General features: G+C 33.3%; 2 protein-coding genes across 9 annotated transcripts in view; one reads left to right on the top strand and one right to left on the bottom strand.

Moving 5' to 3' along the window:
• The window catches only part of LOC106682966 (dystrophin), a 616,519-nt gene that overhangs the window by 49,368 nt on the left and 551,010 nt on the right, over positions 1–16,141 (bottom strand). The window lies entirely within an intron of this gene.
• LOC106682973 (facilitated trehalose transporter Tret1) lies at positions 3,052–8,685 on the top strand. The gene is made up of 2 exons (XM_014424148.3): positions 3,052–3,193; positions 6,785–8,685. The coding sequence occupies exons 1-2, from the start codon at positions 3,142–3,144 to the stop codon at positions 8,146–8,148; spliced, it is 1,416 nt and encodes a 471-aa protein (XP_014279634.3). The 5' UTR covers positions 3,052–3,141; the 3' UTR covers positions 8,149–8,685.

Here is a 16,141-nt window from a genome sequence, read left to right as displayed (position 1 = left end):
GGTCTGTCAGTCCATCTTTAGGTTTTGATTTTTTTTATCTTGTTTTTGTTTTCATAAATGTTTTTGCATCAATATCATTATGTCACTTTTCGATTGATTTCTAATCAAAATTTAGTCATATTTTAAATCTTTTAAAATCATATATTGTTTTTTGAAGAATTTCACACAATGAAATGAATAAGAATTCGAACAATGGAATCTAAAAAGAAAACTACATAATTTTTTTTTTCTCGATTATTAGAAGATTCTTTTTCCTTCTGAAGTTACGTGTTAAAAAAACAAAAAAAAAACCATAATCCGAAACAATTTTACCTAAATCCAACGGGTTTTTTCCTGTCTCAATCCCTTAATCCATAGGTAATAAAAGAATAAAACATAATGATTTAGTAAGCTGATACTGACCCAACTTATCGGTTTCTCGAGAGAGTTCTCAATTAAAGACAAAACTAATTCTTGATAATGAAGAAGCTACCATAGTTCTCTTCATATCGTCAATCATATTTGTATTAAGCTAAATGCCTTTGTTATTCCTGAGGGCCTAATCAAATACCCATTACCCGTACCTTACTTCGTTAGCTCACTCACTGAGGAAGCATTAACGTTGCCAACTCTTGCTTAGCAATTAGCTAACCGAGCCCAACTTACCAAAATCCTAATTACTTAGCATAATATTATCCTAAGCTTAGCATACTCTAAGTATTTAGAAATTTTGACATGTGAGGAGGCCGTTGCATTTCTAAACTAACCTAATATCCGAGTTTTTAATATTATCTTTTCTCATTTATACAGTTTCTTCAAGAAAATGGATTGGACTACTTTAGCAACATGAAATTTTCTCAACTGAGTCTGTAAATTTAAAATATTACGGAGAGAGGATTCAAAAAAGAAAATTCTAGGTGAAAACGTGGATTCAAAAGGTACCATGGAGTAAATGCACTCTGATTGTTGGGATCCTCATTATTTACAACGGTGTCACAATATAGCAACATTAGTTGACGAGTTAAAAAAAAAAATACTTAAAAAATATTTCCAGAGCAGAATTTCATAAAGTTTATACTACGAGGATAATTCCCCAAATTTTCAAATGTGGGTTCAATCGGACGAGCTATTTTCGAAATACAGGTGTCTCTGAAACGCATAATAGCGTAGACGAAAGCAGGTGAGAGAATCTGATAAAATACATATGGGAATAACTAAGAAAATTTCATGAACTTTTGGATTCACGGTTTGACCATGTTATAACAAAAATTTGAATACAGAACGACAGAGAAATACGGAACCATATTATACCTTGATGTTTGAAACGCTAGCGCTAGGATGAAATTGCAAATTTGATGAATTCTTTTTTTTTTCTTCCTCACTACTAATGGTAGGGAAACATTCCATTCAAGCAGAAAATAAAAAATAATTCTCAGAATCGTAAATTTCACTTATATTATACGTTTCAGTCATCAAGAGTTACAGATTGTGTAAGATATATATTACTTTATTACAAGAATGTAAGAAGACACACGGGCAATTAAGATTTGGTTGTCATAAACAAAGAAAATGTTCAGCGCTGCCCTAAAAATAGTTTAAAATATAGCTGCACCTTAAATTAATATATATTAACAGATTCTCAAGTAAAAATGTTTAGAGAAATGCAATAGTAAAAAGTTTAACACTCCCTAAGGGCCATATCCTATAGGGTCACGGTATATTTTTAACTTTATTGCCAATAACTCCAAAATATACAATATAAAAATATAATAATAAAAAATATAAAATATAATATAAAAACTGCAAATACAAAAGTATTGCAAGTAGCTAAAATATTATTAATAACTAATTTATATTGGATTTAAATAGCTTCAATTTGAGATAGATAGATAGCATATAAACCCTTAATTTGCTATATTGTCACTCGTACCCCTTGGCTTCTCACCCACTCCATTGTTCCTGGTTACGGCGGAGAGAACAACTTCAATCGTCATGTAATTTTCCTTTCGAGTTCCAATCTAATTATCATTGAGCGTTTACATCAGCTAATTGATTACCTATTGATCAGGAATAAATAATGTAATTGGATAGTTAATTAAACTAAATTACAGGTATATATCCTCTCCTCTATAATTATAAACAACTAAATGGGCCAGAGTTTGAATGCTAAGAAATCAAAAATATTCCTTTTCCAATATGAGATGTTACCAAACGAAACTATTCTTGGGAATATATATGTAATGTTATTGAACTTATTAATAGTAATAAATATCGTTATAGGGTTGGATGAAAAATCGTCGTTTAAACTCTGATATCTCGTAGGTACAATAAAATCAACAATACGATTTTTATACTTGTTAAAAAAAAAAATCAGTCCACCCTCCAGATATCTAGTCTCAACCAACATTTTGTAGGATATCTATAGAATTTGTATATATTTCGATAATTTATCAGGAGTGCCTCTAATATGATGAGGACTGTTAAGTCCAAAAAAATCAACAATATAATTTTTATACCTACTAGCAATTCATTGTAGAGACTTGGAGCTAAGTCTTCACCAGATGTGTAAAACGTCATCTATGTCAAACATCAATCCTTCCAGTTCTGACTTATAGTTCAGAGGCATAAAACTTGACAAATAAAAAATAATAGAATCTAACACCTTCAGTCCCATTTGCGTTGAAGGGGAGTGGAGAAGAAATACTAATTATGAATTGAATTCGCTCATGAATGATGAAGTCATAGTAACTATTATACACCTGAGAAGCTTTTGGTGGGCCGTGTTTGCGATGTGACTGAACTAAAAGGTTTGTCGACCTAAGATTTGGTAGGAGGGTCGTATAATGTCTGGAATACTCCGAAATGTTATATTCCAATTAATAAAGTGATAATAAAAAATAAAGACTTTTTCACGGGGAGTTAAAATTAAAAAAATCAAGAAGTAAACACTCTTAATTAGCATAAGATCGTGAAGATGATCAAGAATCCAAGATATCTCCTTGAAACAAAGATACGACTGTTATATAACACTCAATTGGAGTATTTTATTAGAAACTTTTACCACCTCTCGAAGATAACAGGCAGATAAAGCTCGCCATTATTATTGCAGGCAGTGATGGCTCGAAAGTGAGGAAGACAGCTAAGGTGCGGGAACAAGAGAAAATGGCATTAATCAGCGGCGCTGTGTTAGTTCAGTATGGATTTGCGACAATCGGTAAGGCATTCTTATCATATCCATCGCATAGTAAGTCAACAAATATTTCTATAAGATGTTAAAAAAAAAAATCTGCTACGTAAAACATTAAATCACAATATACGTGTTTAACCCAGCGGTTCTAAAACCTATTCGCATAACGCTCATGACGGGTCAAACTAATTTTGCGGTATCCTTGTCAGACTAGAAAAAATCGAGACACATTTATCCTTAAAGCTGTTTGAATACTTACGAAAATAAAAAAAAGCAAATCTAATAATAACAGATAAATAGAGTTATAGAACACAGTAAATGGCTCAAAAATACCAATATTAACACTGAACAATAACTATAGATTAAAAATGGATAATATATTTCTCACAATTAAAAAAAAAATACAGTATAATTAACATTATCAAACAGACAAATGATATTGAATTATTCTAACAAACAAATTATATTGAATACTTAACAATTCATTGCAACGGAAAATTCCGGGAGCAATCGATATAGTATATTTTTAATAACTATTGATAATGCACCAAATATTTTATTAAAATTGTTAAATTAAACTTATATATTTAATGTAATGAAAACATAAAAAAGTGATGCATTAATATGTTTTATCAGTTAAATCATAAGGAAAAAATAAAGAGATACAAAGGTTGCACTTAACAAGATAGATAAATCTGTTAGATGAATTTTTCATAATTTCCTTCATGTCCTTGGTAAACTTCGGTTAATTTAACGGAATTGATTTTTCTTCTTATTTTTTTTTTTTTTTTTATGTAACAGTAAAAACAAGTAAAATATAATCAGATAAATAGTCTATGAGTGGTTGATATAGTATAGACAAGGAGGCAATGGTGTTGCTATGTTATTAAAATGGATTATAATAGGTAACACAATTACTGCGGCACCCGTGGCATATACTTACGATACATTATTTAATAAAATTATGATATGAGAGCATTAGTTCCCAAAATGGGTGCCACAACTATATGCCAAAACATTCTCAAAATATTACAAAAACATATTTAACGATCGTACGAAATTAAGCCCTTAGAGCTTAAGGAAGAAACTATTGGTTCCAAAAATAATATTAGTTCGAAAAAACAACCATTTCCTTACTCAATTCCAGCAAGAAAATATTTATATTATAATATAAGATAATGAGATTAGAGGAGATCGCGAAATTAGACTGACACGGTCAAAATTGTTAAATTCTTGTGAGTTTACTACTCTCCTATTAAATATAAAATTTTTTTGGCAAGAATTGAACGGCGATGCCTTCCCACACCTTCCGTTTCATCTCGCGTCACGAAATCAATTTACTCCCATATAATTTTATTCTCGAGTTGCATAACGTAAATATAAACTTTAAACTAAAATAGCAAGATAAACTTATACGTGATATCAGTCCTGAACTTCATTGGTATACGGTACCTCCACTAGCTGCCATAGCTGTCAAGATAAATAGTAATGTATGTGTGTATAACAATAACGAAACGCTAGTATTCTCAGTGATTAAAAATAATGACTCCAAACTACTGAGAAAATTTAGTTGCTCCGTTAAAATAAATTACAGAAGGAAAATAATTTGTGGCATGATATTTTCAGTAGGTACAAATTGGAAATCTGAAGGATAACTCGTCCTTTCAGCACTAGTACGATAACAAACGGACATTAATCCCTAATAAACAACAGCAAATATTAACGCAAATTTACAACTTTTTAGATATGGCCATAATCATTTCGTAAATATTAGCTTTAGGTTTAAATCCGAAAGTACATCTCACTAAAACTACGCTGTTATTTGTCTTCCCCTGAAAATTTTGATACAACATAACATAAGCAAACTTTAAATTTAAAAACGTTTACATCAATTACACTATCATGGATTACTTCATTTTCAGGGAATTAAATGAACAAAGCAATAATATTAGGAAATATTATCGTGAAAAAGAAAAAAATCGTATCTATTTGGGTTGGAAAATTAAAAAGTCTAATCTTCCCATTAGGCGGATGGGAAAATTATTACTTATATAATGATATAATATTCATGATATGCGGTCAAAAATATAAAACTAATAATTAATAATAAAATTAATATTAATAATAATACAATTTTTGATCCTTTTACTAACATTTAACTTTCAGTTTAAAACCAAACACAAGGTCTGTGAGGAAGAAAGTTCTTCAACAAGTGTATTAAAGGCCTAAAGTAGGAGTAAAAGTTCTTATAAAGAAAAAAAACCTAAACCATAGTTTATTCAAAGAATTAATATGATTACAAAAAGGAATTTTCAGATAAAAATTAACCTATAATTAACAGATTCCACTGAATCCCTTAGAAGCCCAAAATGACAAGATGAGAACAAACATCGCAGATTTAGTACTCATTACCCTTTGGTCAATTACCTATCCGTCCATAGTATCAATTACAGACCCATTCTAGTCACTACAATTTTTTTTTTCAATCGGATTACTCTTTTAGTTCCTCTAAGCCTAGAAGAACGTTTAGTGTGACTCTTTTCTGATCCTAGGCAAGCTAGAGACTGTCTTGTTAATTATTTTTTCTTTATTCTGCGGAGGCGTTCCATCTACTCATATCCCATATATAATTTTGGACACCTTCTACCATTATTCTATTATCTTCTTCAATTCGTTCCCTGTATTATTTCATTCCACTTACATGTCCAAACCATTATAATTGGTGGAACTCCAGGAACACCTTAGCGGCGACTTTGAGTAAGTTCTCTTATTGTCTCTTTGTGGAACTCTTCTTATATTGTTCAGTGGAATTCTATTTCTCTAATAGTGACTCTGTTTTCCTACTTGCCGTTGAAATTTTAAAATTCTGCACCATACAGAAGTACAGGTAGGTACACGAAGATGCCAACGTGAAGCACACTTCTTGGTTGTCTAGTAAATAAAATACCAGAGAGAGCACAGAGTTTGCTTATCTAATTCCGTTTAAATTTTTCAAGTCAACTTCACTTGCTCTGTCTAAAACTGTACCAAAATAAGTGAAGTCCATGATTTCTCTTTCGTTGCGGAATATACAGATCCTTTTCTGATCCCTATTTGCAGGTTCTTGTTCTTACTGTGGCCGATCTCTATGCATTTCCTTATACAGCCATTCATCCAATTTATTCATTGCAAAATGATTTTTGCACTATTTTGCTATGGACACACTCTTAGTTCGCATTTAGCATATTATTTCATATATATACAGTGGAAATAGCAAGGAGTTTAAAATGTCCACTTGTTTGGACCTCCTTTATACATAAAAATATTTAGACTTCATCCTATTTAGCCTAACAATTTCTCTTGGGTTTTAGTAAATAGACTTATTCTATTTTGGAACATTTTTAACACTGCGCATCCCATATTTTTTTTCTTGGAACAGTATGAAATGCGACTTTAAGCTCGAGGTATGCGATGTACTTAATCCATTGGAAGTCTATAATATATAATTTCTGCTAAATTTTTCCTAGAATATACTTAGTTTTATCGAATACAAATCACACTCTAAATTTAACAATGATTTAATGTATATACATTATTTTATTTGTACTAAATGTAATAACAATATTTTAAATTTTCTAGTGAACTTATGCTCCGTGGTTACGGCTGCCTGGCTAGTTTGGCCATCATCGGCGAATATAGCACTCTCATCAGGAGAAATCTTCCCCAATGTCACACCAAGCGAAATAGCGACCATGGTGTCCATGATGGACTTGGGAACCATTCTCTCTCCCGTACCGGTTTCCTATCTGATCAACATAGTTGGGAGAAAAATGGTTATCAACATGACAGCACTGTTATACATTGCAGCGAGCTTGCTAACAATCTTTGCCAAAGGGATGTGGTACATCTACGTTGCACGGCTCTTGGCTGGGATGGGAAAGGGAGTGGCATTTGGAGCGATACCGGTCTACTTGACCGAAATTGCACAGCTCAATTTGCGGGGGACCATGGGCTCTCTGTTCGCAACTGCAGTGTCAGTGGGTTCATGCTACGGCTACATCATAGGAGCTGGTCTCTCGTACCAAGGGGTCAATATTGCGAACCTCGTAGTCGCGATACTGTTTCTGGCGGTAGGATGGGTACTTCCAGAAACTCCTTTTTACCTCTTGTTAAAAGAGAAGGATGAGAATGCTCAAAAAAGCCTATCAATACTGCGCCACACTCACAGAGGATCAGCCAGTATAAAAACTGAAATGGATCAAGTAGCAGCAGCGGTAGAAAGCTGTAAAAACGATAAAGCCAGGTTTATAGACATCGCTACGACCAAGTCTAGAAGAAGAGCTCTTCTTATCGTGATAGCAACCTCCTCAATTCAACGATTGAGCGGCATCAGTCCTGTATTGGCTTATGGAGCCTCTATTCTGCCACCGAACGGAGGCGGGCTAAGACCAGACATCTACATGGTCATTTTCGCTTTCATACAGTCCGCTGTGAATTATGTAGGTGCTATTTTATCCGAGATTTGCGGAAGAAAGAGGCTGATTTTGTATTCTGTCTTTAGTACAGGTGTCGTTAACTTCACGTTTGCCTTGTACTACACATTAGTAACCTACGGAGTCGACACATCCTCTTTCGACTGGTTGCCATACGTTTGTCTGCTCCTATATGGAGTCACCTGGTCAATAGGAATAGGAATAGTGGCCACATTCTTTGCTTCCGAGCTTTTCCCGACTAACACAAAAAGCTATGCATCCAGTATATCGGCAATAATATTAGGCTTATCATCGTTTGGAATCAATAAAGTGTTTGGTGAGGTTTACCTTGAGCATGGAGGAACGGAAGCTATGTTTTACTTCTTTGGATCATGCTGCTTTGTTTATTGTATCTTCTGTATTTATTTCGTAATAGAAACTAAGGGGAAAACGTTCCAAGAAATACATACAATTCTAAAAGAAGTTTCAGGTGAAAAGGAATTGGATTTGGATGGAGAACATAAATCGTGAAAAACAAAATTAAGAGAATCAATACAATTTGAATTGGATAACAAATAAATTAATGAATCCTCAAAAAATCTGTTAGAGGTAGAGGTAAAGTAAAAGTTACCATTACAGCTTTGTACGAATAGTATAATTTGCCAAAAATATGATCTGTAAATTGAAGATTATAAATTACTTTTTGTATTAGGAAGCACATGAAAAGTATTAGTTATTTTAAATTTTCAGATCTCCTATTATTTAATAATATTTTCATAAAATTATGTGCGGGGCGCATACCCCACCACTTTTACTTACCACCGTACTTTATTGTTTTGATATTTCGACAAAATATTATTCACATGGTTTAGAAGTTAAAAATGAGTACTCTTCAATTCGGGCGCATAGAGTCGAGTACCTTTTAAGCAACTATGACCTCCATAAATCTTTTATCTTATTATATTTCTATTTATAGGTTAACTGATATTTACCTGTTTTTCTCGCACAACTAAAAATATTGGATATTTATTTAAAATAAACAAAATCTGAGGTATTTAGGTCAGAAAATTTTTTTTTTCTAGATGAAGCCATTCTAAGATTCGACATTTAAGCTGTTCGACTATTTCAATGAAGATAAAACCTAACTGATATTTAATACCATTTAATTGTATAAGTTTAATGAAAATCGTTACAGCCGTGTTCCAGGAAACGCCTAAATCTTTTATCGTCTTCTATGAAAAAGTGTCTAAAAGTTTTTGTTACATCCCTGTCAACTAAATAAACACAGAGACAATTTTGTAATACTTGGTTAATCAGAATCAAGGGACCTCAAAAAGAGTAATTCTGTAGTAAATTCGAATTCTAGATTATTGACAATCGAAATATTTCCCCTACTGTATGTACGTTTGTGAAAATAAACATGTAAATAATTGGTATTTAATTAAGATAAGTATAAATAAATTATTATCCTTTAAGTTTTTACTATATCCAGATTTATTGTATCTTTATTGAAAGAATATCTATATATTTTTTAAAGCTGTATATATTAATAAATTATTATTTAAAAAATTAATAAAATTTTATCAAAAATTAATCTTTCTTTCCTGGATCGCAACACACAGAGGGAATCAAAACAAGCCTTTCTCAGCTTCGTTGATTCTGTTTGCGCTTGGCATGACTGAATCACTAAAAAACATTGATCGCAGTTACCAGTACATGACCACCGTAAAACAGTAAAAACCAAGATGTGTATTAACTTCTTCCCTGTATACCACAAAACCATATATGTACACAACTATTTTAGAAATCTACAGTCAGCTCATAATACCGTTGAAGACTTTGGACAAGTGACTGTCAATCAAGAGGATCTGGATGAGGTAGATGACTGAATAACTAGTAAATTACTTACGTTTTCCAGTAATACCACAATATTATAGTATCTTCCAAAATATAATAATATAACTATAATTTAAGCAAATCTATAACACATTTGAAGGAAAAGGGGTGTATGAACTAAACGTGAAGTAGTTTTTACTGATTGATTTTTCTAAACTACTTTCACCAAAAGACTTTGTTTTTCAAAACATTATACCAACTTACATTGCAATTCTGCATCCCATATGCCTATCAAATGAGTCGTGACACAAATAAAAATAAAAGTACGCGATAAAGAAATACACGCCATATAAATTATCATCATGAAACATCTCATTCGAGCGGGAAAAAAAAAACTTTTCAAATCACTATTCAAACATTTAACAAGGGATTAAAGTTGTGAATAATATGGAATTACAAAGATTCTACACTAGACTATTACCACCACATTACGACAAAAAAATAAATAAAAGATACATCAAGATGTTACTATGGAAGGCAGAGGTAAATCAAAAGTGAGGAATAACGATAGAGTGTGTTTGAAATCTTGATAGTGATGAAGTCTCCAGTAGATATTTCTTTTCGGACCGTTAATATGAAACACTTTTAGCAGCACATATGAACTTCTGTTTTCAGTCCTGATGACGCATCAAATGGTGAAGGTTTGACACTGGAATGTTTGCCGAGGTGTTTTAGAGAGGAAGAGCTTTGTTTTGTAATATCCCGAATGTATTCAAACAATAAATTTGTCTCTTGTCGTGTTGAGTCTTTTGTAACATACAATAGACAAATGTTACTAAACAACAGAGTTATTACTCCTTCATGTTAAGACAGCTATCGTTCAGAGGCCACAAATGTATTTATTGTCTAAGACACACTCTGACTATATATATATATATACATAGAAATTTAATTTCAGGTTCGACTTTCCGAACAGGCAGGACTTTTTGTTTCTGAACTTGGCTGTTTATATATACATCTTACGTATTTAATACATGGTAAGCGCAAGTCACCCATGGTAATGCGGCTCCATGAAGGTAAAGGGAACCGTTAATGACCTGCTGCGAATGCTTTTTGAGTTTCTACAGAGAGAGGAATGGTATGACATGTTGCTTCCCTTCAACATAACTGCAACCTTCGTTAACATCTAGCGACAACTCATGCCGCAGCCGAAATATGGAGCAACGTAGAAGCCTTGATTATGAGCTATCTAGAGGACATACACATATGCATGTCCTCATATCACATGTATGTACATATCAGGTAACACTTATAAAAAAAAAAAAAGCTTCGATGGCCAATGCCAATAAGAGTCAACATTAGGCCCAGCCCTATGGAAACTAAGTTTGACGAGTTATTCCGAGCTCTAGAGGAAGGTAGGTTCTCTTGTTTTCCAGGTGCAGTGGTGTTCTCAAATAACCTTTTAAGAACATTATCTTAAGAGGAACAAAGGATTAGACCAACCCTATTTGTCATTGGGTTCTATGCCTTGGGAAAAAGAACATCCATGCATTGCAGTGGTCAATTAATCAATTGTAGTAGGTCAATCCCTGGCGTGATATTTTTAAGTGAATTCAACGTGACTCTTTACTTTTAGATAATGCGGGGTGGTCCAATCCTTGAAAGGTCTATCGTTTGAGACGCTACGTCCGGAGCATATGACAAAGACCATAGGTTCTCCTCTCTGGTATCCTCTCTGAATCTCTGGTACTCACATAAGAGCTGTTTGCGATAATTCTGATACTTCCCCAACGATCACTCTCGTTTAGAAACGAAGTGGTTGTTTTTGACTACTGGCCCTCACGTGGTATGGAGCTTCCAGCCAAATATCATAGCATACATGACGATGGGTATCGACCCTAAACGTACTAGCAATGACATCACGAATACTCAATGCTATTTCATATACATATGCGTGTGTGTCTAAGTAAAAGTAAAACATATAAATATTACAAAAATTAATTTTTTGTCTCCCTTTTAAAATTTGGGAAACAACAATTACGTGATTTCACAGCTTACAAGTTGGTGTTAATTTTTTGTCCAACCATCTACTTCCGATTCCAACTGGAATTCATTGAAGCCAAAGCAGATCTTGAACCTCATATTGAAAACTTGACCAAAAGCCAACAACTTTTTCTCAAAAGTTTAAAGAACAAAAAGTATTATCAAACTTCGTTAAAACTTGCCTCATTTTATCTATACCTTATTCATCAAGTTGTTCTTCCACGAAATAGAAACTTAAGTGAAAGGTAATCACAAAACTTATCGAGGTCAAACGGGCCCTAATAATTTTATGTGGGCCCAGAGTTACGACCCAGACGCTACACAACACCAAGTGGGATCGATATCTATCGGCTGAGCAACTTAAAAGGGATAAAATACGAGCTTATCCAAGGTAATAGAACTCAGTAGAAACTAGATCAATAATACAAACAAAATTACAGCTACTGATTTCTAAGGCCGACTTTGTTCTATGCACGTAGCATTGTGAAAAACTAACAAAATTTATTCTTCACATATACTATACAAGCATTCTACATTAGGCAGAGTGAAGCAAGTGACAGGCATTACTAACTGCAAAAGGAGGCGCTAACAAAGCTATTGCATTTCTGATTACAAGCATTCCCTAAATAGCTAACACTCCACAGGTGCCGACCACTTTACCACCTCGTCCGGCTCCACCCGCTCATGTCTAATCCATATTGCCACTTGAAAGAGTGTGTAAAAACCAGATTTTATTATAAAATATAAAGTCTTATTATATTTAATTCATTAATAGTTAGTTCAAACTACCAAATGAAATTGCATAAGGTAACAAAACTTTGCTTGAGTAGTCCAAAGGAAGTTGAAGCAGCATTCGCTATTCAGTAGAGGTCTTTAGTAGTTTTGGGCCAACAGAATCAATTTCAATCTTATAGCTCAGGATAAAAAAATTCTTCCGGCCGGACCCGCCCCACTAAGACCCCCAGGGAGCGACTGTCCTACACAACTTCTGAAATATTTGCTTAAAACGAGAATAGGAGAGACTTTAAGATAGTTTAATCGAGCAATATTTAAAAAGCGCCTGAAATTGAAAAACGGCGTATTACAAATTTTTGTAACCTACTAGTCAAGAAGTATGAATTGTGATTTTTTTAAAAATTGCTTTGCTGACAAATGTTTATCGCGCGGCTTGTCATATTCTTGTTCAAAGTCCTTCAATTGAATTTTCGACAATACATTCGGAACTCTTAGACCAGTATCCCTTGTTTTGTTAACATTGAGTTTTTGCATTACCTATATTGCTCATTTTAAATCTTCTATAGGATGATACAATAGAATATATTCGTTTCGATTTGTAGCCACTTAATTATACTCACATTAATGCTAACTAACTAACTTATCATAAATAAAAATATTCTTCCAAAAAAACTTTGAGCAACTTGATGTCAGCTATTTTTAGCTATATTTTATTTAAACTGCTTTACTGATAAATGTGGCTTGTTTGGGCCAACAGAATCAATTTCAACCTTATAGCTCAGGATAAAAAATGTTGGTAACCAGTAGGATAACGCATCCTTTCTACCCTAGTTGAATTAAATTAAGGCGTTGAGCCCAACTATATTTCTTTGGGATATATATATAAAGAGTAATAAATAATATTAATTAGAAGCTACATATAATCAATACAATAAAACTAGCTCACGTATGCGAGTACTCTCCTATTAAATATCTATCTTTACCTAAATCCATTGGATTTATCAGAGATATCACTGGAACAGGCCCACTAGCACAAAAAACACAAACATATAGTATCAAAGGAATCTATCCAATTTTATTAATCCATTGTTATACTCACTGAGAACTTATTAGGTATTATTTATCTGATAGGACCATTGTCCGGACTGCAGTTAATACGGCAGATAGGCGGATTTCTGACCATCACAGTTGTTCAATTGTCTATTAACATGCAGAAAAGAGTGATATCGGCTGTTGCGTTGGTGCAGATTAGTTCCTTTTTTTTGTATGTCTCTAGACTGGCGGAATTATATGTGTGTTATTTCGAAAGTGGTTAATATCAGGGGTTCTATATATAGGATTCGGAACGTTCCGGGCAAGAATTCATTATAGTTAAGGGAGTTAAGCAGTGACCTTAGCAACCTCAAATCCACGGCATCGCTGGATCGATTCCCCTCTGAGCGGGTTTACTTTTATTCTGTGGCGATATAACAGAATGAAAATCTCCCACTCTAGTTATAATAGGTTAGTTACCTATTGATTAACCTTATAGTATTTCTGAAATCACCAGGTACAGAGGTTTAAAAAAAAGTACGTTATAGGTATGATGACAGTGTCGAAATCTATCTTATAGAAGAGTTCTATGGTTACTGACTTATATGTATATAAGACTTATGTGTATACTCAATTCCTAATCCAGAAAACAACCCAACATCTGAGATCTAAATTAAATTACACCTGTGAAAAGCTATCATCGTTCTCAGCAAAGTTGAGAATGTTAATTACAAGAGGATTAAAACAAACGCAGTTTTAAACGGCCTCTGTCGGACCGAAACAACCCTTTTATTTCGCGATTATATTTGCTAGGGAAGCTGTTAGGAAAATATAAATTGTTTGGGATGCGGTCGGTAGCGCTAACAAAATGAACGAACAAAGGGAAGACCCCTAACCAACTCTACTGTAACAACTACCGGGCAACTTTTAATTCAGCGGGCGGCAGTTCACTCTCTTTTTCTCGCCAACTTTCCGCGATTCCGCTCCGTCTTCATTTCGGTTTCTCAGCTGATACTTTATATTAAGGTCTTTTTGATTCATCAGTGAAATCCATCATAGTATTACGGATTTAATAATATAAAAAGTAATCACATTCCAATCCATTGTTTTATTGTATGATTCCAATTGATTTACAATAATATAGGTATTCATTACAAGAAATGCTTGATACTGATATTATCTCCAATTAGAATCAACAAGCATCTACTTAATTTACTATTAAGTATATTTCCAAGTTTATTTGCTGTTTTCCTTTTCTCTGAATCAAGGTTGGTATCTCGTTTTGTGTTACAGCCGTAAATAAGGCCTGAAATTCAGGTCGAAACTGGGCACCTCCGACCAACTTCTGCTCATAAATATTTATTAAGCTAAATTAGAGAATAGTGTGATTAAATTTATTTATCTATTATTTAATGTATTTAGTTGCTTATAAGTAATCTATAACAGTTTGTAATTTGTTGTAATGGATACACGAAAGCTCAACATTGGAAAACTAGCAGAAAACAGAGAAGGTACAGATTCGATGATGGATCGTCCCATGTATGAATGTATTTTTATGTTACATTTATTCTAAAAACAAAATAAGAAATTGTGTAATAACTATATGTAAAACTAAGAACCAGAATACAAGAAATCATATTCTAGCATAACATAGTTAGAATATAAGTATTTGAAAATGAAGGAACACGAAACGTTGTACAAACAAATATGGAGTTTTGATAATATACTAAAGAAAGTTTATTTTTCACCTCGACTATATAATAAAAAAAAACAATGTTACATTTAGTGGTAGTACAATTATATTATTGTTATAGAAGATGCTACGGATTTCGGACCAGAAAAACAATTAAGAAAATGTTTGGACTACCTACTAAGAGCCAACGTAGTAGGTAAATCTAATGTAAGATTATAAAGGTGACATGTAAGTACATAAACATAATGATGTAGGTTTAAAATAATTTCTATACAAAACACCAACAAATAACATGAAGCTACCATTTTTTCACTGTTTTTGAATTATTTATTTACTAATATCTTCTCATACTCCCATCTATATAATGTTTTATATACCCATCACATACATAAGCTTTATCTACTCAATATATATTTATTTTGATCCCTGATAAAGGTCTATAATGTAGATTGACTAATAATAAATAACTCAAACGTTCAATATAAATAGCACAAACTTTGCCGCATAAGAAATAGTTGAAACTACTTCTTCATTATATTTCTAGACCAGAACCGGGATCTTCTCCTGAAAAAGTCACACAAAGATTATCAATTGTTCGAGGAACGACTTGTTCCAACGATAGGCTGTCGAATTTATTAACTCGGATCATTGAATTCAATGCTAAATGTCAAATACATCGGCCCCGTAGTTTTGGAGAAGCGAGTGGGAGACAGACTTTATTTATTCGAGTTTTAGATTCTACCTATCTCGAAGACCAAAGTTTATTTGCTATTTTTACCACATTAATATATTATGATTTCTCTTCTAATAGATTATTCCAAGTAAACCACAATGGTTCCTATTCATCCCTCTATTTTCAATCCGGTGGTGTTCCTCGAGGGAGTGTCCTCTGTCCTATCCTCTACACCGTCTATACAGCTGACCCAATAACTCCTAACACTGTCCTTACCACGTATGCTGATGAAACATGTGTGCTCACAGTTAGTAATAACCCTTCGAATGCATCCCAAACTCTCCAGTCCCATATCCTAAAGAATGGTGTCGAAATTGGAGGATAAAAATAAATCCAAACAAATCCCATCAAATCACATTTAATCTTTGTCGTAAACCTGCCGACTGCCCTACCGTTTCATTTAATGATGTTACTCTTACCCCTGTCGAACAGACCGCTACCTTGGACTACAT

This window comes from Halyomorpha halys, unplaced genomic scaffold, assembly GCF_000696795.3.
Source record: "Halyomorpha halys isolate HHAL.00 unplaced genomic scaffold, Hhal_1.1 Scaffold455.1, whole genome shotgun sequence".
Classification (NCBI taxonomy): domain Eukaryota; kingdom Metazoa; phylum Arthropoda; class Insecta; order Hemiptera; family Pentatomidae; genus Halyomorpha; species Halyomorpha halys.
The sequence above is the reverse complement of the archived record's forward strand: the minus strand, read 5'-3'. Positions and strand labels throughout refer to the sequence as shown.